Raw genomic sequence first — 24,062 nt, forward strand, 5'->3', positions numbered from 1 at the left:
TTATTTGAATCCAAATGATTAGTAAGTTTTACGATGCCAAAATCATGAATAAATATTATTATCATTCTAAAATCATATTTTTATATTTATGTGTGACATAAATTTATAAAATAAAATAAAATAAAAAAGATTTGACCATACTTTTGTAATTTTATTTATAAAAAACTTTTTAACTTCTAAGGACATCTCCAACGCTGTACCAAAATATTGCAAAACACCATTTTAGTGCAGCCCATTATCTTCCAATGGAGGTTGCTCTATTTTAACAAAATAGCGTAGCCTCTTTCATTTGCGCCAATTTGGCGTAGAGGTTTTCATTTTTTTTTCTTTTTTTTATTACAAATAGTTATATTAAAAACTATAAATATTATTTAAATTTATTAATAATATAATATTGATTATGTAATATAAACATTATTCATAATTAAAAATATATTAAATAAAATATAATAATTAATATATATATGTAAAATAAAAAGAATATTTCAAGAATATTTTTTTTGGGGTAAGATTTGAATTAAATAAGTTGGAGATGGATGTTGTATTTGGTATAAAAATTGCACTATTTTAATGTAAAATTTACATCAAAATAGATTTTGTGGTTGAAAATGACATGACGTGAACACTTTTAGCGCACTTGCTTTGAGGATGGTGCCGAATACACGTGCACGTGCACACGCTCACATAAAACCAATAGACCTTAAGGACCACTTAGTGATTCATGAATATGACATCTATTAGATTATATTTTAAACTTTTTATATATGTGTGTGTGAAGAATTAAAAATATTAATGTTACCANTATAACTTTCCTTAAACCACAAAAATGTTTTTCTAACATCACAATAAGCAGATCCAATCATCCAATAACATAAATAACTAACCTCGGCCAAATAAAATATAATATACTACAATCTCCTTTGCAATAATTGAGTGATAATACATGTACTTAAGAATAGATACAGGGAGGAACAAAACAAAAAGGGGGGTGGAACATGAAAGTTGTCAAAAGCATGGATAATGAATGGGGTGGCCTACAAACATAATTAAATCCCAAAGCATTTTGATGTAACTTTCATGCATGTAGAGCTAGAGACATTGTTTTGACAATTAACAGATTTTATATAAATTAGAAATTTGGAATTAATTAATGGAAGAAAATGAGATGAAAAGAAAGAATTTCAGCCAAGTAGATAAAAAGGGAACTAGCTAATACTTGACAATTTTTATTAATTGTGTGATGAATTGAGTCGTAGGATAAGATTTATGTAAAGTAAATGTACTCTTGTTTTTGGAGTAGAAAGAAAGAAGAACACACACGCATATATAAGAAAATAATATACTTTGTCACTGTCATAGTGAGGTCAGAAAATCTAACAGCCCTTATTCTCATATATATATTTGCTAAGTTTCTAAAAAAGCCTTGAAAACTAAAAAGATGCGCCATATCTTTGACCTTAGCTTTAGAGATGTCAATGGGGTGGGTATGGCTAAACCTAAGACCCGCCCATGTAGAAAACCTTGATCCATTACCCGCCCCACCCCGGTTAAATATTCTTCGGACCCACCCCACCCCACCCCACCCCAATTACGAAATGGGGTCGGGTAGACCCGCGAGACCCGTTAGACCCGAATTTTTTTAAAATGAAAACTGTAATCTTCTTATCACATGACTGAATTATGAAACAAACAAGTCTCTAAATAAAACACAATAGAAAACTAATTCATGTATTCGACCACACTTAATAATAACAAACGAAGTATTTTCACGACGTAATGAATTACATTTAAAAAAAAGTTACTAGCTCTCCAAAAAAAGTCTTGTCATCCCCAAAAATAACTCATCAGAACTTAAACATATCAATGTAAAATCAGCGAGTAAGCAATATTTTAGACACATTCTTCATGATCATCTTCCTCTTCATCAAGAATGGTAGGACAAGTTGGTAAATTACTTGAAGAATTACCTACAAAATTAAATAGAGAAAATACATTGAAAAAATAAAATTGTAATTTAAAACCGTAAAAAAATGTAATTTAAAGAGTGAAAGCATAATATCAAAATTAAAATGAAAGTACAATAACAAAATAAAATTGTGATTTATTTATCTTCCACCTCACCCCACAACCATCTTCGCGAGCATATCAATTTATATCCACATATATGAGGAGGGTATGGGGCGGGTATTATAGGATCCATGACCCGCCCCATACCCAGATGAGTCTGAAAAATTAGACCCGAGACCCGCCCCATGACCCATTTAATATGCCCAAACCCGTCCCCGATGAAGTGGGTCCATTGTGGGCCCGGACCCATTGACATCTCTACTTAGCTTACTATACTCAATTGAATAGCCATAATCATACAAATGAGTTGTGCTAAATAAATTATATTTGAGATTTTTAACAAATAGATTTCAAACTCAATCTGTATATGTACAATAAAGTGTTACAGAAGTTAAATATAATAACAAGATTTTTCTCTTTTCAAGAAACTAGTACTATTTGCAAGCGCAAGAATTTTTCCCAAGTGCATCCCATGCTTCTTGACATTCATCAAAGAATCCTCATTAACTTTGTTCCGGTTTCACAATGGCGTACTCAATACATTTCCTTCTCGTATGCTCATTTCTACACCTTCAACTTCAGTAAAAGTACCATCACTTACTGTAACTAACGATGATGAATCAACCGCTGATCCAGCCAGAATTTCCTTGAACTTAGCAATAACTTGGATCATTGTGGGTCGTTTCCATGGCCGATCATCCAAGCAAGAACATGCCACTTTCAAGTATTGTAAAAGCTCCAGTTCTAAACTCGGGTCTTCTTTCAACAACCTGGGATCAAGAACATCGCGTATCTTCACTTTAGCCTGCTGTTTCATCCATCCCACAATATTGTTGTCCCCAAAGTCGACTGAATCCGTCGGCTTCCTACCGGTAAGCAGCTCGAGTAGAACCACGCCGTAGCTATAGACATCCCCTTTGGTCGAGCATCTAAAGCTTTGGTAGTATTCAGGAGGTACATATCCTGGCGTTCCAGCCAATGTGCTGACACTTAAGTGAGTGTCCATTACACTCACATGCCTTGCCATTCCGAAATCTGACACCCTGGCCTCAAAATTCTCATCGACTAGGACATTGCTTGATTTCATATCTCTATGAATGATGTGTGGAATGCAGCTGTGATGGAGGAAAGCCAATCCCCTAGCTGATCCAATGACGAGTTTTCGCCTTGCAGCCCAATTTAGCTTGATCCCGATCTTTTTTCTGTCATGTAAAACGTCCTCTAGGCTTCCGTATTTCATGTACTCGTAGACCAAGAGGCGTTCTTCTCCAACCTTGCAGTAGCCAAGGAGGGAAACAAGGTTCCTGTGCTTGATCTTCCCGATTGTTTCCATTTCGGCAGTGAATTCCCGATCACCTTGGCCGCTGATATATATCAGTTTCTTGATAGCCACGATAGTTCCATCCTTTAGCTGGGCTCGGTACACTTCCCCAAATCCACCTGCGCCTATAAGGCAGTCATCATGGAAGCCATTTGTGGCTTCAAGAAGATCCGCCAAAGTGAGATTCTTGAGAGGCTTTTCGAAGGTTGAGAGGGTGATGCTTAATGCATCACGAGCACTGATTTTCCATATGCTGTTGGCTGTGGCTGAGTTTGAGTGGTTCTCCATGTAAGCCTCGATCGCTGCCTCCTGCTTCCTTGTCCTCTTCTTCGTTTCTATAGCAGCAAGCGTCAATCCAAGAACGCAGAAGAGGGAAAATAACAATCCTATTGCAACACTTCCTGCAATGGACGCGCGCTTATGGTGAGATTTTTCATGCTGGCCATTTCCTGAACCCAATCCCGCCCCACAACGGGGAAGAGGGTATCCACAAAGTCCTGAATTATTTGCAAACCGGGAATCAGGGAATGTGTCGAATGGAGCTGAATCCGGTATCATTCCAGACAGATTGTTATTCGACAGATCGATTTCACCCAAGCGGAGGCTGTTCAGTGACTGAGGAATGGAACCATTCAGCCTATTGTAGGAGAAGTCAAGAATAGCAACAGTCTTTAAGCCGGAGAGTTCCTGAGGAATTGGACCAGAAAGATCATTGTGTCCTAGGTTAAGTACAAACAAGTAGTACATGGAACCCAGCTCTTTCGGAATATTTCCCTCCAGTTCATTGTAAGACAGGTCAAGAAATATCATCGAGCCATTGCGATTGAAATTCGGCTGAAGGGTGCCACTATAAACTCTGTTGTAACTGCAGGGATATCTGGCCGAAATCCTGCTCAACTGTTCCTGCCTAATGCCTCCAAACTCGAGCAGATTCCCGGCTCCATGGCATTGTTTGCTCCCATCATTCTTGATATACGCAAACTGCTTCCCTGTGAGCAATCCTGCAGCAATTTTACCAGATTGCTTGGCCAACTCTGGAGGGATCGTCCCGTTCAAGAAGTTAGTGTTAAGGTCCAACCAAATCAAGCTGCGACAATCCCCTAACTCAGCTGGGATATTTCCACTTAGCGAATTGTTTCCAAGTTTCAGAATCGCTAGATTGCCTAAAAGGCCCAAAGAAGCTGGTATTTCCCCGCTCAACTGATTATTAGACAACGAAATCCAATACAACCTAGTACAGTTGCTAAGACTGTCTGGTATGGATCCAGACAAGTCATTGAAATCAAGAATCAAGTTCTCTAAACTCTGCAAGTACATAAAATCTTGTGGGATTTCACCATTGAGTTGATTCAACCACAAGATCACGTCTTTGAGATCCGACAACGTCCCCAAGCTCGGTGGGATGGTTCCATTCAAATAGTTTAAACTAAGATCAAGAGAAACCAGCTGTGAGCAATTACTTAAACTCTGAGGTATCGAGCCAGTAAGCAGATTATTTTGCAAATAAAACCATTTCAAACTGGTCCTGCGATCTTGGCAAAGCCCAGAAGGAATCAAGCTAGAGATATTATTTGAACTCACATCTAAAGTCTCCAATTTCACCATCTTCGAAAAATACTCAGGTAAAGGTCCCGTAAAGTAATTGAAAGACATCCTCAAAGTCCTCAAATTGCTCAATTCCAAGAGCGTGTCAATGGGTATCTCACCAAAGAAATCATTTCCGGAGATATCAAGAAGCTCCAAGGTAGCAGAGCAGGCACCAAGGCTCTCAGGTAAGTTACCTGTAAAATTATTAAAAGATAGATCCAACTCCACAAGGGTTGTGCACAAATCGGATAAGCTCGGAGGAAAAGTACCCAGGAAATCATTTTCCCCGAGATACAGATACTGTATGCTCCCCATAGGCAGCTGTGGAAACGAGCCTGTGAGGTGGTTACTGCTGAGGTTAAGAAAACTCAGGTTCCCACATTTTAAAAGCGAATTCTCAACATCACCATGGAATTTATTGGAAGACAAGTCCAGGTGTTGCAAGTTGGAGCAGTCAATAAATGAGGGGAAATAGGTGGAAAGATTGTTCGTGGAAAGATCCAAATAGACCAAATTCTTGGAGTTCAACACAGGTAAATCTCCTGACAATTTGTTACCCTTCAAAGACAGGCGCTGCAGCTCAGAAAAACCACCCGATAAAAGCCAAGGCACCACATTTTGCCCAGAAATATTATTGTAAGAAACATCAAGAACTTGTAACGAGGAAAGCCCCGCAAAGGGAGTGTCTTTTTGAGTAACATCCTTCACAAAAGGGGGGTCCAAAGAATTCTTGGAAAGATTAAGAAAAACCAATCCACGGCAAGTCCCAATAATTGAAATATCAGTTAAACTCCCGGAAATAGCATTCTCAGCTAGATCCAGCGAACTCAAGAAGCTCCCACACGAAAAACTCGAAACAGAAGAGATTGAACCGTAAATACCAGCATTCTTCAGAACCAGGGACTCCAAATTCTGAATACTTAACAAAAAACTCGCAACCGAGGAGAAATCAGCACTGAGGTGAGAATTAGAAAGGTCTACGGATGAAACCCTTGAATCTTTACAAGAAACACCAATGAAACTGCAGGGAGAAATGGTGGGCTGCCAAGATTGAAGTTGGGTGATGTCAATGAGTGAATTCTTGAAGGAAATTAGCTGGCGAGAGTCCCTGTTAAGTTCATTTGAAGCTGAAAAAACCAGCGAAGATGGGAGAAGAAACATAAAGAAAAAGAATACACACATCAAGATTTTCTGCTGCAGACTCTGGTGATGACACAAAAAAATGAAGAAGAAACATTTGGAGCTGACGAGGTGGTCGTGGTCTTTCATGCTCAAACTTAACGTAGAAATTATATTGTTTGCATGTGCTTCTTCAGAAGCCGCGGCTCTTTTGCTTCCATTTTAGAGAGGAGATATTATAGACACGAAGTAGAGGGAGAGGGAGGGATCGATCCAAAGCTAAATGGCATTAGCAGTGAAGAGATGGAGTAAATAAATTATAAACAATTAAAATAAATAATGTACATACATTGATAAAATCGTATATATATACTGTACATACATATATAAAATCGTATATATATATATATGTGTGTGTGTGCGTGTGTGTGTGTGTGTATTCTACTATTCTCTTGTTGAATTATTTGGGAAAGAGTTGGCAGCAGGGGGTGTTGAATGTGGGGTGAACACAGCTGTTTCGTCACATGCCCATGTGACTAATTTTTATCTCTGCACAAAATATATAATATATCACATCTTATTTTAAAATTTCATATTACTCATACCCGTAATCAAATTTCCGAAATGAAAACGTAATTAATGAAATATGTATTAAATCTATCCACAATATTACATGTATGTCCGTAAGTATCTTCTATGCTGAGGAAATTATAATCATAGGTGAATTGAGGGTGTACAACGTAGTCAAGCTCGAGTGAGATAAAACAAATGTTTGCAAAAAATTATATTTTTTTTAATAAAATTGATTAGATTTAGAGATTATAAAAAAACTGGAAAAATGAGGAATGTGTGATGTTTTGATAAAAGTAAAAAAGCTGAATTATTTTCAAGGTTGAATGTTTATAAATAAGTTATTTAGTTACTATTTTTTAACAAAAATATTCTTATTAGAGAACAAATATTTTTCTTTATTTAAATAGTAATTTTGGATTAAATAAAATATTGATGCTAAACATGTCAAGAAGAGTTTTCATTTATTTATCAAAATATCATAATCACTTTTGAATAAGAATAATCATAATTAGTATGAGACTAGCTTTGAGATTTTAATTAAATGTAATAAAAACACAAGCAAAATAAGGGTTGAGAAACACCAACAATTGCCATTTTAAGTGAAAATTTAAGAATTGATTTTTTAATGATCGCTATCACTCCTTACATTAGAAAAAAAATAGAATTTTGATCGACTAAAAACTTTGTAGCTCAACTTAAGAGCAAATATTTATGTTGAGTTAAGCGTGTATTAGTGAGAGTACTATTGAGATAAGCGACTTCCTGTGAAATTTTCATGCATCGAGTTGGTAACGTTGTGCCGCTTAATCTGGTTGTCTATGTAGATCGTAAAAGAATGATGTCAGATCGAAACGGGTAATATTGTCTCTGTTAGGTACAGGACCGACAGTATGGAAATGACAAGACAGATATTTATGAGATATAAGAAAACACCAGCATATGGACATGCACCTCCCCGAACTCATGGGCCTAATAGTCCGACCCGTTATCACCCAAGTAGGTGCACTTTGTGCTACTACGAGTATAAGAAAATAAAGTTGCGTCTTGATTAACAGTTATAGTTTTTGGCATAGTGGTAAGTTATTTACCCTAACAATTGGTTTGAGATCTAAGTTATGTGTTCAAGTTTCACAATAAGCATTTTTATACTTCTTGATGGAATTTTGGATTAAGCGTGCATGAATTAAAGTAATAATGAGATGAGTGATCTCTTGAGAAGTTCTCGTTAAGTTGTTGACATTGTGTTGCTTGATCTGGTTACTTAAGTAGACCATAAAAGAGTGACGTCAGTCTTAACAAGTAATATTGTCTCTGTTGGGATATGAAATTGCACCAACAAATAGACACACACCTCATCGAACTCGTTAAGATTCATTATGCCAATCTTAACGAGTAATATTATCGTTGTTGGAAACAAAGCCAATGATAAAAAAAAAAGGTAAGACTGATCTATAAAGAATATAATATCGTACCAACAGATGGACATAAACATCCTCGGCAAGCAGACCCATTAGTTCCCAAACAAGTACACTCTACGTTATCATAAATAAAGTTGTATTTTGATTAATAATTATATATATTTTTTAATATAGTGACAAAAGTTTGATCCTAAGAATTTATATTTTTATATGATATTTCTTCTGAAATTTCGTTTCATTATTATTACTTGGAAAATGGAATAAAGTACAAAGATAAGCAAATGGATAACTAATTAGTGTAGTAGGAAAGGGCTCAAAGTACGGAGATGCATGGATTGGCACGATCACTATCCACTTTTAATGAATGTCAAGATTTCATTGGATGATTATTTGATTGTCTTCACACGATCATGCACATAATTTAATGCCAATAACATTTTTTATTTACCATTATTATTGCAATCTGGCTCATCTACATTTTACAATATTAAAGTCCCAAATTCTCAATTTATTGATGTCTTTAATGTGAATATGTGGAGTAGGGTTGTTGAGGATTACAAGCACTGCAAGAATTTATATTTCAAATAAATATATTTTATTTTGATAATTATTGGTTTAAACGACGAAAATACATCTGATATTGATATTTTTCGAGGATGTAAATTTTTTATGTACGGTCCCGGAAAAATGTAATTCGAGGACAACTTGTTGATGTTCATTTTTGTGGAGCATTCATTTATTTTACTTTTAGCTTTTACTGCTTCATTTAGTTAAATTTAATATAATTAAAGAATGATTAATTAAAATTTTGGAGTGAGAGACTTAGGATCACTCACATCCACGGATACTATCATTCCACTATCAATATAGAGTGGTGTGAGAGTTTTTTACAAGACTTCCAAGAAGATCGTTGAGCTTTGAGGATTTCTCCTGCCAGTGACCCATTGTGTGCTCCGACATCGTGGATGGCTCCGCCTATGCACTCTCTCCGGATGGATGTTGACGCATGTTATAATGAGCACACTCATAGATTTTCAATTGGCGGTGTAATCCGTAATCATGAGGGACAACCGGTACTAGTTTTTGGAAACAAAATTGAGAAGCCCTCCTCTGTCTTGTATGCTGAGCTTCTCGCTATATTAAAAAGGATCAACATTTCTAGTACACATAATCTCCAACTTCATCATATCTCATCGGACTCTCTTCTCGTCGTGCAAGCAGTTTTGGGGGTAGAAGAGAACCTCAGTTATGTCGGGGCTCTAGCACTAGATATCAGACGACTTCTGGCTCCTCAAGGAAGTCCCTCTCATAGTCATGCTCGGCGTTCTGCGAATTGTGTTGATCACGTCATTACCTCTTTGACTTGTTCGTCTCATTCTCCTTTTGTTTGAGAGTGTGAAAATTTTTCGTTTTGGTTGATTGATCTTGTAATCAAAGACATTTCTCTTTTTCAATAAATTCAAGAGTTTTCACCGTAAAAAATAAGCTTTTGTTTTTTCATTCGCGCAATTAATTGAAAGAGATGTTCAACCAAAATAATGTAGTTCTTGACCAATAATTGAAAAGATATTAAATTTCAGCTTGTATGATTTGCGGGTTATATAATGAATAGAATGAATTCTTCAATAGAAAAAAATCTTATCTTGCCATTGTCATGTTTTCGAATATTATAGAAAATTATGAATACGTGTCCATCTATGTTATACCGCGTGGTGCACAATCGAATCTCATCTTTCTGGTTTTTTTGGGAAAATCAAGTGATCAAGTAGGTCAAAGATTGAAGGATTGTTCGGAGGAGTTTCAAGAAAGTATTTTTTAGATTTTAGTTGGGTGGAAGAACTTTGATATGTTTGTGAACGTGCGTTTCTATTATAGCTTTTATAATTTTTAACCAAAAGTTAGAAGCATGATTGACATGTTTTTTTTTGTTTTTTGATAATGGTTTAAAAGTTATAATTTGACATTTAATCATTAAAAAACTTATTATATTCTACAATTTCTCTTAATTTTTATAAATATTTTTGAAGGTTTTGAAAAATGCTCAAATAAAAGGGAAGCCAAACATCTCAAGAAAAAAAAAACAGAAATAACGACGCTCAATAATAGTAATTATATGAGATAATTAATCTGAATGGGATAGATTAATACCTGGATTTGATATCTATATAAATCTCATTAGAATCGGCACCTAAAGTTCTATAGAGAAATCTTCATGAAACATATTCTACGTAAATTTCCAGCAAGAAAAAGCTCAGTTTTTCACGTCTCACTCCCGGTTTTCATTCTTCCATTAAGATGACATTTTTGGCCATGAATTATAATAAATGGACTTCTGATTTATGTTGGTTTTCAAAGATGTGTTTCTGTTAAAAATTGGGATGAATAAGTGAAAATGTTTTGAAAGCATAAAATTGTGGAATTTTGAAGGCTTTTTTGTGTTCATACCTTATTTTCTTGCATATCATACTTTTTGCACTTAATAAGATGGTAAGCGTCAAATATTTGACTAAATGTATGGGAGGTAAATGCAAAAAAACTCAATATGAAGATATATCACTGAATAATTTTGAAATAAATAGTTGAAGTGTGTGTATAGAGTAACACAAAAGACCATTGGTCAATGTGATTTAAATGCCTCCAACTAATTAATTAATCACTGGATAATTTTGGTAATTGATACGTACTGGAGTTCAAATATTCCAAGGCCTCTTAAATTTTAATGGGCTCTAACTAGCTTCTATTAAGCCTGATAAGAAAACTAATTGCGTGTTACAGATATTATATGCCCACCCTGTGAATTGATTATGATGGCTCGTCTATATCTCTAGGACGGCAAGTTCATCCACCAGAGAATCATATTTATCATATCCTTCTAGGGAAGATCAAGGTATCATCATGATGATTAAAAGATTAAGAAGCTAAAATCTACAACTGCGACAACTTGGAAGCTCAATAGCGATTTTACGCCGAACTCGTGCTGTGACTAGATAATTATGAGTTGCAATTTATGGAACCTGTAGATGTGCAACAGGCATCATGAAATTGTATTGCGTTCAGCATTAATAACCGACTCGGTCGTTGCACGAGCTAGGCTCATCATTCATCCACCATCCAGTGTTCACCTGAGGACCACAACTCTTTTGCAAACGTTAACTAGAGTATTGGAGTCAGAAGCTAAGATGTCTAGGAGCCAAGGAAAAATAAATGCGTCCATAGAAATTTAGGGGAAAAGGGGACCCTAGCAGTCAGCCCGTCACCCCTCTCCTTGTGCCCATCATTTCTCATTAGAATAATATTACCAAAAAAGAAATCCAGTCGATCAGTGAGGCACGGTGCAAATGTGAAGTCGGTAAAGTAAATAATGTGATAGCTAAAATTAACTAAAAAAATTTGCAAAGAGGGGGAGATCCAGGCCTGCTTTGATAAGAGCATAAGAACCGAAAGTTTTACCTGCCAAATGGCTGAAATGATCTATGCAACTATATCGATAGGCAAATTCTAGAGGTAATTGCAACTGTTGTATGGTCTTATGAAACACCAATATTGTGGTGCTGTAAGTAAAATGAAACACTTTTGTACTAAGAGATTTCACCCAACAGCTTAAACACCACCTAGCATTATTTTGGGATTGTCACTAGATCTTCTCATCAACCCCACTATATTTTACGAGTCCGATTTCTTCTTCCAATGTATCAACAGGAGGAGATTGGTTCCATTCTTTGCCTCCAGGTTGAGAGGAAGTACGACCATACCAGATCATTCCCACAACAGCAACCATCATCCCCACAACCACATGTAGATTAAGTCCCTCTTTTCCAAAGAAAACAAATCCTAAGATCAGTACGAGAATGGTCTTCATATGGCCCAACACTTGAAATGTCACAGCTGTGAATCTTCCTATGCAGATGAATTGGCTCAGATTGGTTCCTATTGCTATCGCACAGGACAATGTTACAAACATCTGCAAAGACGTCAACCCAAAGGACTCGGTAAAATAGCTACAAACAAAATATAGGCATTATTGCCATCATAATCATTGATCATATTCTCCTTGTAATATTTACCGTTGATGTTAAGGTATAGTGATAGGCATCAATCCTCAGGTTTGTCAACCAGTAATCCATCAAGGGCCCTACTAAAAGCAATGATGCTGCTTGAGGTGGAGCAGTATGCCCTAATAAATCGAAAGAACCAATTTCATACTTCCTTTGTAGAAAATGGACATACTGCAGATGTGTGAAAAAAGAAAGAACCGAATCAGCACCGCAGTCATTTGCAGAAAGACTAGAAGTCAATCCAACAGTAAAGCAACTAATATATCCTACAATGAGCTATCAAAGACGATTCAAAATTCATGTTTAAAAGCAGTGATTAACATAAACAAGCCCGTAATACACTAGTATTTAATGATTACTCCCAAACCATCCTTACAGTTTGGATATAAGCAGTAGGACTGAAACCAAGAAAGTCACTCCCGGACTGAAATATAAAATTTAAAATTTTCTCCTTGGACTGACTATGTCTATGCCCACCCACCCGAACTCAGAACACAATTAATTCGCAGATCGCCCCAATAGCGTTGAGCCACAAGGTTTCATGATCAATATCATCTAATGGAGCCATAGATGGAGAGAAGACTTACATACTGCTGCAACGAAGTGCTCCAAACCGCAATAAATGCAGCAATAATCCCCTTGGCATTCACACTAACATCAGTAACAGTGCATATGGAAACACCCAATAGAACAACTAAAATGCTAAGCTTGGTGTCCCTTGAGTAGTGCACATTGTCCAATACAACTTCAAGAAAACATGACACAGGGATCATGCTGAGTTTTGCGATCTGGCACATAAAAAATTAGGGCAGAACATTTGGTAGTCAAGGACATTTGCATTGGCAGAAAACTCTGAATGAACTGCGGTACTAACCTGATAGAATCCGACTGAGTTCCACATCAAACTCACATTCATTCCAACAATAGAGAAATTTGCACATACAACAAATTTCAGGAGATCAGACACCGGAAGAGCAGAACTCCCAATGTAGCCAAGCCTCTTAAGTATAAGAGTCATCAAGGTAGTCGCAGCAAAATGTAGGCCAGTTAAAGTTGTAGCTGAAAAACAAAAAATTAATCATACTTAGAAACTATATCAATCATTACGCTTTAGTGGTGGGCTGCAAGTTAATCCGTGCCTAACGTCATATGAAATATAACATGTAATGCGATATAAGTTCTGGATGGGTGGGTAAAGGATAGACTAATCAACAAAAGTAATAACATAATTGACGATTGGGGATCGATCCATGGATAGGCATTACTAACATACCAAAAGTAAAACCATATGTAGCCATCAAAGCTTTATTGACCATTATAATTCCAACAGAAGTAACTATGTTGAACATCCAAGCAGATGCATCAAGAGCCACTTTGCGGTCATCCTTGCTTCCGGAAGACATTTTCTTGAACTGCTTCAAAAGGTCCATATATTTCTAAATATGTCAGCTCCAGGGAAGGGAATACTTTTTGCTCATATCAAAACTTTACATGCACGTCACTGCAAAACAAGCCTCAAGGTGTTATCGGAGTTTAAGAAACAAATAATAACAGAAGGTCAAGAATAAACCAAGAAAATGAGTAGATGTTAGATATAAAGTGAAATGAAATTGACCAGCAAATATGGAAAGTATAATGTGAAATACATCTTGATTTTTGAAGAAGGATATGAAGTTAAAAACATATCGAGACACGAGTCCACTTTGTCATGTTCAAACTTGAAAATCTTGAGCAGTAACAATACAATTGCCACACAGACACACCCTCTGGGCACAGAGATTTATAATCAAGAAAACCAATTCGGTTCAATCGATTCTTTTTCAAAACAAGATCTGTCATCCGACCGGAACCATCCAATTGGTAAACTCAAATTTTCACATTATTCAAGCACACTCACCAAAGATATTTCATCAAATACGACCAATTCAACTCTAGAAGTAACAACTATAACTGTTACTGCAAGAATCCCACAGGACTCATCAAGTAAGTAAAAAACAGAAGTTGCCATCAAGAAATATCTTCACGAGCTCACTCCAATTAGTACTTACCGCCACTTGAACTGAACGGGATAATTTTCTCAAATAAACATATAAACCAAACAACCAACTCAAACATCGCCGCATTTGAAAATCATCGAGTTTCATAAACAAATATCCAAGAGCCAAATCAAACAGCAAATCAGCAAAATCACAATCGATTCTAAAATTAAGCAACAAAAAAAAAAAGCAAATTCAGAACGGTTATCACTTGATCTGCAGCTTTGCCGCGAGTGTTGTACTCTCCGCAACTAAAAGTGCGAGAGGAGACTGAATTGAGAGGAAAGAGAGAACGATTACTTTGTTGCAACTGCCAGCCTCTGAATTTGACGGATTGATGATGTGTTGTTCGAGGACAAATCTGGAGGAATGTGACCTTTGAGTGTTGCACAAAACAAAACAAACGTTGACAAATCTCAATGAAACGCGCTGCTTCCCAGTTTCGGTTTTTGAAAACGTGTTGCCGTTTGGAAGTCAGAGTACCTTGGTTTGATGCAAGGCGACTTCCCATCTTTTATATTAATGAACTGTGGCTTGTGCATATTGTCAAAAATCGATTTTAAAATGTTTTTTTTATATGATTAATAAATAAATAATAATAACTATAAGTAATAATCATATAAAAGCTATAAAAATTTATAGAATGTCAACATGTGGAAATATAAAAATCAAACTACTAGTCATTTACCTAAGTTTTTAATTTAATTAGGGTTCATTCTGAAAGCTGAATTGAATACATCAAATATAATCTCTATTACTTTATAATATATATCATATAGGTACTATGCAATAGTTGTTTTAATGTCTGCATTCTTGCAATAAGTTTTAATTTACATTTGAATAGATGGATTTGAAGTGAATATTTTAAATTCATAATAACAACTTCATTGATTTGTTTGGACAAATTCACTTCACAGTAAATTTCAAATCTCAAATAGTTATTTTTTGAGTTATTGTGATAAAGTTTGAATATATCATAACATTTCACTACAAAAATTATATATATAAAAATTAGCGACGGTTCTGACAAAACCGTCGCTCATCTAGATCAACGACGGTTTAAAAAACCGTCGCTATTTAGCGACGATTTTGTCATATTAATTATCGAATGGTTTATAATATTTGCAATTTTTTATAAAAAAAAATTAATAGAATTAGCTACGATTTTTGGTCCAAACCGTCGCAAATTAGCGACACTTTTGCTCTAAACCATCACTGGTTTGGATCAAAAATCGTCGCTAATGAGCGATCATTTTTTCAAAAACCATCGCTAATTGATTATATAAACCGTCGTTAATTTGCTACGATTTTTGAAAAACTGTTGCAAATGTTTCGCGACAGTGAATTTCCGAACGATTTGAAAATCTGTCGCTAATTTTTTTTTTTTTATTGTGTTTAGTTTATACAAATTTAAAAATAATGTTTTGCTATCAGTGGTGTGAAATGAAATAAAAACTAAGCATATGAAGATAGACTCAAAAGAAAATAGACACTCACTTTACACCTTTCGGTGTCTACTGTTCCCGATCAAAAAAGATTTGATTTTTCTGGCGAACCATTTCAATAATACGGGTGCTGTCGTGCCACGAGGCAAGACCATGAAAGTAACTAAAAAGAAAAAAATTATGTAGTTGGACCACTCATTTGCAATGGTTGTATATCAAACTTATTTATTCAATATTTTGAAGCTGAAATTTATTTATTATTGCACAAAAAATAATAATACGAAAAAAGAAAAATCAGGTGTGTGCTTGTAAATGGGACCACATGTGCATGTTTTTGCACGTGCGGATACTCTTATGTTAGGCAAAATTTGGTAAAATTGCGAGAAAAAAAAAAAGCCATCATAAATGTTCGCATATTTTAAGAAGTTTCACAGTTATTTTCAATCTAAAAATTAATTAACCCGTTTTTAAATTTTCCATACCAAAATCTGTTTACTAAAGTATATCAAAAGTTTACCGAAAACAAGCTGAAGAACTTTGATTTATTAAAATCTGGTAAAAAAAGTGTTGGATAAATAGTTTAAAGTAAATTATATAAACAATCTTTACAAAATAATTTTCAGAATATAGGAACTTGATACAATCGAGTTACATTTTTTTAATTTAAATAAATAATTTTTTTGGAAATAATTTCAGTTTTAGTTTTCAAAATTTCAATTTATCATAACTTCGCTTTAACAAATGTACTAAATTGTTATAGGGATATAAACGAATCGAATCGACTTAAAAATATTTAATTCGTATTCGAGTTTATTAAATTCGAGCCAAACTCGAGTACATATTATTTTGTTTAATATTTTGCTAGTCGCTCGCAAGCTTTATTTTCATTAATATAATATAATATAATTATATGTTAAAAAAATTAAATTTTGAGTCATTCGAATACATATTTTCGAACAATAATTCAAATAGTTCGATAACATGTTCGAATATTTCGAGTCGAATTCGAACTTTAATTCAAACTGAATTCGAGTAAAAAAAATTAAAATTTTTGAGCTTCGAACTCGAATAGACCTAATTCGAGCCGAATTCGGACATTCAAATTTTTGTCATATTCGATTCGATTCATTTACACCTTTTAATGATATAAAATAATATGTGTATAGCAAATGGCAGGTGTATAGCACATTTAACCCAGGCTTTCACTGCCAAGTGTCTAGGTGAATATATAGATTCAGCACACAAAACCAGACATGTGGGTGGCCTTGATCATACGGCATATGCACTGTCCTTAACCTTCATTTCCACATACTTTTTCATGCATAATGGGCAGACGTACGCAAAGATAATACAGTAACCCCACCTATACAGTACAAGCACCAAGCAAATTATTATATTTTCCCACACTAATCCTAATTTATATATAATTCACATTCTCCTATATATATATATAGTTCTTGACGGGGTAAGCCTGATCCCTTTTTTTTATTATTATTTAGGTTTATTTCATAACGATATACTTTTTATAATATACTTTTTTTGATAATGTGGCACGAAATTTACGCACGGAAGAGAATATTCCCAAGAAACGTACAAAGGAAATGGTTTGAAATTTGAAGAATAAAAACTATTTTCTGTTCGAGTTTGCTTGATCTAGAATTCAAATGGGACTTGTCAAAGGGAGGACAGGTTAGACTCGAGTCCGACCAGGCCTAAATTTGGAGTCATCACACGTATTCCCATTTTACATGGATTTGAGTCATGTAAACTAAAATAAACTGGCCCATTAAACTAGATCCAATATCTATCGATAAGATTTTGTTATAATATTCTTACGATGAAATCGTTACGAGAGTGAGACATAATCGTTAGAAACGTGGTAAAACATAATTTGCTATATTCGTGAATATATGCTCAACATATAGTTTGAAAATGTATGAACAAGGAACTATGAAATTCAAATCTCAAATGATTTCTTCTTTCTTTTCTGTTTTCTAATATTTGGTATATTGATTTCTTCCATTACAAATATTACTTTATCTTATTGATTCATGATGATCTTGACCTCGAGCGAGTTTCTCATCAAAGAGGTCTCGAGTCATTTGGTCAGTTTAAGTGTAATTTTATCCAACAATGTATTATATAAGAATCGTATATCTGAGTCGAGCCAAAGAAATTATAAATCGGTTCAACTAGTTTATGACCTTGTTTTGCCATAGTTGAAAGGTGAAGTATAAAACAATGGACTCTGTAGCCTTGTTCCGTAGATGATGAAAACATGTTCCCACCAGTAATGCCACGTGGAAGTCTAAAAGCGCAACCCTAACAATCCACCTCTATTCCCATATCAGTTTTCTTCTCTCCCATTGGATAAATCCTCGTTTGCTTTTCCCCAGCTCTGAAGAATTAAATCAAGGGGGGGAAGAGAATAATTAGGGTTGCCCAGTTTTTATTATTTATTAATTTCCTAATGGCAAAGAAGAGGAAATCCGATGCGACGAGGCTAGATGAAGTGGATCGGAGCATGTATTCCACCTTTTGTAGCTCAGCTAGCTTTCTTTCGCAGCTGTATACCCAGGCTATGCACCAACAGAGACTGTCGTTTCAGGCCGGTGAACGTCATGCGTTGGTATGTTGATGTTTGCCCCTTCTGTTCATTTTTTAAAGTTTAATAGCTATCGATTGTTGATCGGTTTCCGTTTATCCGGAGGGGATTTTCGTTTGTTGAGTTTTTTTTTTTTTTTTTTGGATAATCGGCTTGTAAATTGCTCATTATCTTTGTTTTTCTCGATTGGGTACGGTTAGAGATAAGTAAGCAATAGCTTGCGTATTAAATTGATTATTGGTGTTTTTAATTCCCTAAATTTGTCTTCGTTTGCTCATGATGACGATGAATGCCTGTGGTTGTAAAGATTGTAAATTTTTAATGATCACATGATAGGGTTAATCATGTAATACTTTAATGCACCTGATGTTCAAAAGATTGAACTTCAGACGACTATTTCAATGCATTCCTTCGATGAAACTTTGAAGTATTTCGTGTATGTTGCATAATATGGGAAGAATGCCTTGAAGCTGATGAATATGTTTGTTTAAAGATTTAGGGATTTTAAAACAAATAAATGATTGTTGACTTGTTGCTACTCATCATATTCTTTTGACCGTAGGGAAAACTTTATGATTGGATTTTGAGACAACAACAAGATGGGGTGAGGGTGATGACTGGTGACATACTTGCATATATGCAGGTATTTTTCTTTTCTCAATTTGTTTACATATTAATTTAGTTCTTTTTGCAGCTTTCTTGTACTTTGCATCTAATATGTTGGTTTTTGGTGGGGGTTTTAAAAAGTTATTGTGTGTTTCTGTTTGTGTTAATCAAAACTGCAGGAGACATCAACTGCTCTGTTTGTTCTCTTTTTGGTTCATTGATATGATACATAATGTGATTGGGAAACTTTTTCCTAGTCTGCCTGCAGTTTTAAGTTTATTTATTTATGCTCCAATTAGATGCCTGAGGACTTTGTTCTGCCTGAGGGCTATTCATATCATGCTATTTCCTTCATGAAATCATTTTTAACTGTGACCATCTTTGCACCAACTAAACCATTTGATATGATTACCATTTAATATATATAAGTTAAAGGAGTAGTTTAATCGAATAAACTTTGTTGTTCCTTAGGATTTAGGAGCACATCCTAAAGTCTGATTTCACTTTCACTGATGTCGATGTTAATATCTGTAATTTCAACTTTCATATTTGATTTGTCCAACCTAGAAAGACTAGCTGTTATTGTTTTAAGTTTTTGCCAACTGTTCAAAACTTCCCACGATAAGTGTAGAAGTTGTAGAATATTTCAGCTATATATATATCGTTAGTTAATTTGGAGTGAAGAATTCATGTGGAGGGGTAGGGTTTTTTCGGCAGTGTTTCATTGTGTCTGGGAACTAGCCTCAACATGCAATTAGGTAAAAGAAAATTATAGACGATGCGGTTAAATCTTATAATCTACAATGCTATGGAGTATGGAGCATATTGTTTGATCAGCTTTATCCTCGCACCGTCAATCTGTAATAAGTCCTACTACTGTGGGATGCAATATTGAATGAGTTCTCTATGCCTTTGGCTCTATATCAAGTTTTTTTCTATGTAAAACATATCCGAACTTATGATGAGATAGTCCGCTTGATGGTCGATGATGATGTTCCAGCTGCTGTAGTTTCCCATACTTGTTAAATCTTGTGAAACCAAAATTCTTAACGATAAAAATTAGCATGACTCATCAACATCTATAACGTTTGAATTTTGAAACGTAAAACATGTATGAGATATGAAAGACATTCCACAAGAGAGTTCTGCATTGGTGCTTTTGTTTTTCTATGTTTACTCCAGTTTTCAGTCCGCTTGGTTCAATTTCTCTCGATGTTGTGAGGTCTGTGGCTTATTTGGATTTGGATCTTTACAAGACCTACTCTGGGGCACTAGAGGTTTTTGAATATTTTTTATAATCTTGTTAGGAAAAAAAGTTACTGTGGGTTTGTGGGAATTGTTTTCGTGGGAATTAAGGAAGATTTCTGCTCGAACTGTAGTAATGCGGATCCTCTGATTTGTTTAAGCTGTGATTTAACTAAGCAGATTACCTTTATGTGTGCTTGTTTTTTTCACTTGATACGTTGATGAACTTTGTCTAACAATACCAGTAAACCCATGTGAGGAACCCAGGTCGTATACATTCTTGGCAGTATGTGACTTCTTCACTCGATATCTTTGAGTGTAGTGACTGTATATTCTTGTTCTTTTTCTTTCCTGCTCGAACCATCTTGTTCTCCCATTTCTTGTACTCCTTACATTTTTTGTTCAAACACCAGCAGTTAGGGGTGATCGTGCGGTTTGGGCGTTTTTTCGCCGAATTGTCATGTGCGGTTCAGTTAATAATTTTTTGTTAGTTGTGGTTTTTTATGTAAAACTTGAGGGGGCGCGGTTGAACGATGTCGGCCGTTTTTGGGCGTTTTGTGGTTTTTAACAAAAGGAAATAATGACTTAGTGGGAACTTAAAATACAAATACTAATATATTATATATAAATATTTAATTAATAAATTTTTTTAATAACACAATAACAATAAGTGTCCTCAAAAACAAAAAGTATAGTCCGAATTATATAAAGTAAAATTATATAAAAATGATAATCAAAATTTAAGACTAAAAGATTTATAAACAAAACAAACCTTTTAAAAATCCTATTTTTCTATTTAATCATTTATTATTGCATAAGAATTTGATCAATCTTATTCTAAAACATGAATAATACAATCATTACACTAGAAATTATGAATTAATTAAAGATAAATATCTAATCACATCATATTTTTTTAGTTTATCAAATTGTTCAACATCCTCAGTTATCTGAAAATGGTATAATATTTATATTTTTTTATATAATTTATTTGGAATGTAACATGAGACTAATATAATGAACTTCTCTAATATTGTGTGTGTGTGTGTGTGTGTGTGTGTGTGTGTGAAGTACATCCAAGAAAAACCTCTCGTCTCGTATTCCTGAGTACGGATTTTCTTCTGTAAAATTAAATTGTCGATATGTTGAAAGAGATGGATGCATGTGATTTGCTTATACGCTGTTTATGGAGATGGGGAAAGCATTCTTTTTTTTCTTTTTGATCTACTCCATGTCATGGAAGTATACTTATTTTATGTAGTAAACACCTTTCTGGAAAGGAAATATCGGATACAGTTGAGTGTTTTAAAGTGTATTCATACTAACATTAATTCTATTCATCTCGTGTCTTGGCATTTTCAACTCCCCTCGTCTTTTTCTTTATGAATTTCATAAATTTGCAGAACGAGTTGGATTATGGGACAGAGGAACCTCCGCCATCCCCGAGGCTGACATTGCAGAACCAACAACCATCCCAAACTGCTACAATTCACGCAGCTCACCATGGATTTCCTGTATCTTCTAATGCATTTGCGGCTGCAACAGTTGGGCAAGGCATGCGTTTAGGGAACTCCGACCAAAGTAAGAACAGTATCTTCTCAAATGCACTATCTAGTCCTGCTCGGAGGAATCTGCAGCAATATCACTTTACACATGGTGGTCATAATGCGAATAATGCTGCTATACGGAATAATGAAATCGGCTGTAACCAATCCAGAGAGCCAAATCCCCATCCCCAGAGTTCCAACGACTCTTTAATGGACATGCATGCTGATAGCCCTGGCCATGATTCTTCTTACTGAAATGACGAAATCCCATCTCCATTATCAGGTGAGAGAATCACTGGTCCAAATCTTTAAAAAGTAAAGATTGCTTGCAGGTTTTGGCCCTGAATGAATTGTTGAATATAATTGGTATTTGTGTTCCTTTTTCTTTTTAATATCAATATTAATCGTCTGTATCCTATTAAGTTTATTGTTTCTCATTAGTCAGTATTATTCTCCATGTAAGAAACTTCACTCTGTATCTTACTTGATCGATATGTTATTCTTGATGTTTATGTATACTGGTGTGTTTCGTTTCGTTTCGTTTTGTTTTTGTTTCTTCTTTTTCCCAATTAAACAGGTGCATGCAAGTACATGTGACTAAGCTGCCAACGCCCAAAATTGTTCAAAATTATATCAGATCGTGCCTCAGATCCTGAGGCATTATCGATCTAAGGCTGTGCTTGTTACTTATGTCCCATCTTAAATTTCCTACGTAAGACGAACTCGAGAAATTGCTAACATAAATAAATATGTGAGAGCAAATTAAAGAACATAATGATATTATCTTTAGCAGCCGATTCATTCTACTTGAGCATTAACGATGGAAAATAAAAGACGAAAACATTACATTTGGTATTGGGCGTAAATTACATCAATGATCATATATAGTACTGGTCCGTAAATTTATTCTTGATCCACTTAAAACTACTCTTCAACGATGATTTGAGTTTACCTTCTACACCATACATGTTGTATTCCGCCACTCTCCTCCTCCTCTTGACCTCTGGATCGTTCACCGGACCGTTGAAGCTATATGATTTAACATGATCTTCGTAGACGAACGAGGGCGAGTAGTAAGGAAAAGATTTATTCTTTTCCATGCTCAAAGCTAGCTCGCTCTACGAAGAGAAGAAGCGCAATTCAATGCATTTTATACAACGAAGATGCTATATGGACCATATGTATTTAACTACACATAATGCAGAATTGCACGGGGCATGAGTGTGACTTTGATTAGAAGACTCAAAATCTTTTGTCAAGATACGGCTGCCCCGTAATGGGAATTAATGTAGATCGCAATTTGTATTAAATATATAAAATTGCATGATATAATAGGGTGTGAGTGATGAAGAAAATGATGATTCAGATGGCAAGCTACTCTGTCTTATATCGAGTTGAGCAACCTACAATGACATTTGGATAATTGGTTCGCTCGTAATGATAAATTACTTGAAACTTTGATATCATATATGATATAATGTCCAGAAATATATAAATTTATATGAGTCTATACTACGTTAAAAGTGTTATACTTCATATGTTTTAACACAAGACGATCAATTGATTCTATGATGAATTCCACAATATTTTTATTTGAATTTTGATCTTAATGGATCTTCTTGTATTAAAACATACCGGAAGTATCACTTTTGGTGTAGCTTATACTGAAAGGCACTTAGTTAGACATAGTGGTTAGATATGACTATATTTTCACCTGGTTAGATATAATTACAATTAGCATTAGTATTATCATAGTCTACATAATCTATATTATAGATGAAAAAATTGTCAAATAAAGGCAAAATAGTCCACCATCAAGAAAACCAATATATTCTTCTGAAATTTCCATTATACCAAGAATTTTTCTCAAAATTGTCGTTGTAATTTATTTTCACTATTACTCATCTCAAATTGCAATATAGCACTTCACTAATTACTACAATTACGATACAAAATTTATAATATAAATCAAATTAATTAGACAAAACCTCTATACACAAGCACCAATGTGCGTGGGTTGGGTGCACTAATAATAATAATAAGGATGTTGAATGTGAAAGTGAGTGGGTGAGCCACCAAGGTAGGTATTAGTCTATTTGTGTTAAATGTGGATATATGCTGTGGGTCCAATTAAGATTAGGTCACAAATATTTATGGACCTACAACGGTCCAATGGGCTTTCAACGCACAGAATTATAGGACTACAATGCACCGTTTTTAAAAGCAGGCAAATAGGGTTATTTTCTACATTAATTTTGTGGTCCTTTCGGTTTTGGAAAGCAAAAAAAAAAAATTAGTGTACCTTTTTTTGAAAAAACCCAAAAAAAAAAATCATCAAATACTCGACTTCGGGTCAATAAAACTTTAGTTGAAGTGAATGAAATCACCATTGAAAATCACACAAATATCTCCTCTTTGGGTATGGAATTTACTAATAT

The 24,062-nt window shown here is 34.8% G+C and overlaps 3 protein-coding genes across 4 annotated transcripts; 1 reads left to right on the plus strand and 2 right to left on the minus strand.

The window, feature by feature from the left end:
* Nucleotides 1-2,401: 2,401 nt before the first annotated feature.
* Nucleotides 2,402-6,438, minus strand: LOC140986248 (brassinosteroid LRR receptor kinase-like). The gene is made up of 2 exons (XM_073454354.1): nucleotides 6,156-6,438; nucleotides 2,402-6,083 (listed from the first exon to the last, which is right to left on the minus strand). Exons 1-2 carry the CDS (start codon nucleotides 6,242-6,244, stop codon nucleotides 2,588-2,590), a joined length of 3,585 nt encoding a protein of 1,194 aa, XP_073310455.1. The 5' UTR covers nucleotides 6,245-6,438; the 3' UTR covers nucleotides 2,402-2,587.
* Nucleotides 6,439-11,433: 4,995 nt separating this feature from the next.
* LOC140986983 (UDP-rhamnose/UDP-galactose transporter 6-like) lies at nucleotides 11,434-14,685 on the minus strand. 2 transcript variants are annotated; one of them, XM_073455405.1, is made up of 6 exons: nucleotides 14,477-14,685; nucleotides 13,414-13,641; nucleotides 13,015-13,199; nucleotides 12,728-12,928; nucleotides 12,150-12,311; nucleotides 11,434-12,046 (listed from the first exon to the last, which is right to left on the minus strand). In XM_073455405.1, the coding sequence occupies exons 2-6, from the start codon at nucleotides 13,568-13,570 to the stop codon at nucleotides 11,720-11,722; spliced, it is 1,032 nt and encodes a 343-aa protein (XP_073311506.1). In that variant the 5' UTR covers nucleotides 13,571-13,641; nucleotides 14,477-14,685; the 3' UTR covers nucleotides 11,434-11,719. The 2 variants fall into 2 exon arrangements, with proteins under 2 accessions (XP_073311506.1, XP_073311505.1); XM_073455404.1 differs by having other exon boundaries at nucleotides 14,388-14,663.
* Nucleotides 14,686-17,863: 3,178 nt separating this feature from the next.
* On the plus strand, nucleotides 17,864-22,142 carry LOC140986760 (uncharacterized). Its single transcript, XM_073455110.1, has 3 exons — nucleotides 17,864-18,250; nucleotides 18,789-18,869; nucleotides 21,481-22,142. Exons 1-3 carry the CDS (start codon nucleotides 18,092-18,094, stop codon nucleotides 21,877-21,879), a joined length of 639 nt encoding a protein of 212 aa, XP_073311211.1. The 5' UTR covers nucleotides 17,864-18,091; the 3' UTR covers nucleotides 21,880-22,142.
* The last annotated feature ends 1,920 nt before the right edge of the window (nucleotides 22,143-24,062 follow it).

Source organism: Primulina huaijiensis, chromosome 10 (genome assembly GCF_012295235.1).
Source record: "Primulina huaijiensis isolate GDHJ02 chromosome 10, ASM1229523v2, whole genome shotgun sequence".
Taxonomy (NCBI): domain Eukaryota; kingdom Viridiplantae; phylum Streptophyta; class Magnoliopsida; order Lamiales; family Gesneriaceae; genus Primulina; species Primulina huaijiensis.

Excerpts from the sequence above, each read along its gene's own strand:
- LOC140986248 (XM_073454354.1), bottom strand. The coding sequence starts at position 6,244 with ATGAAAGACCACGACCACCTCGTCAGCTCCAAATGTTTCTTCTTCATT. Across the intron at positions 6,084-6,155 it reads CTGCAGCAGAAAATCTTGAT|GGACTCTCGCCAGCTAATTT; the intron begins GTGTGTATTCTT and ends TGAACTTAACAG.
- LOC140986760 (XM_073455110.1), top strand. The coding sequence starts at position 18,092 with ATGGCAAAGAAGAGGAAATCCGATGCGACGAGGCTAGATGAAGTGGAT. Across the intron at positions 18,251-18,788 it reads CCGGTGAACGTCATGCGTTG|GGAAAACTTTATGATTGGAT; the intron begins GTATGTTGATGT and ends TTTTGACCGTAG. Across the intron at positions 18,870-21,480 it reads ACATACTTGCATATATGCAG|AACGAGTTGGATTATGGGAC; the intron begins GTATTTTTCTTT and ends ATAAATTTGCAG.
- LOC140986983 (XM_073455405.1), bottom strand. The coding sequence starts at position 13,570 with ATGGACCTTTTGAAGCAGTTCAAGAAAATGTCTTCCGGAAGCAAGGAT. Across the intron at positions 12,929-13,014 it reads ACTCAGTCGGATTCTATCAG|ATCGCAAAACTCAGCATGAT; the intron begins GTTAGTACCGCA and ends TTTATGTGCCAG. Across the intron at positions 12,047-12,149 it reads ACTATACCTTAACATCAACG|ATGTTTGTAACATTGTCCTG; the intron begins GTAAATATTACA and ends ACGTCTTTGCAG.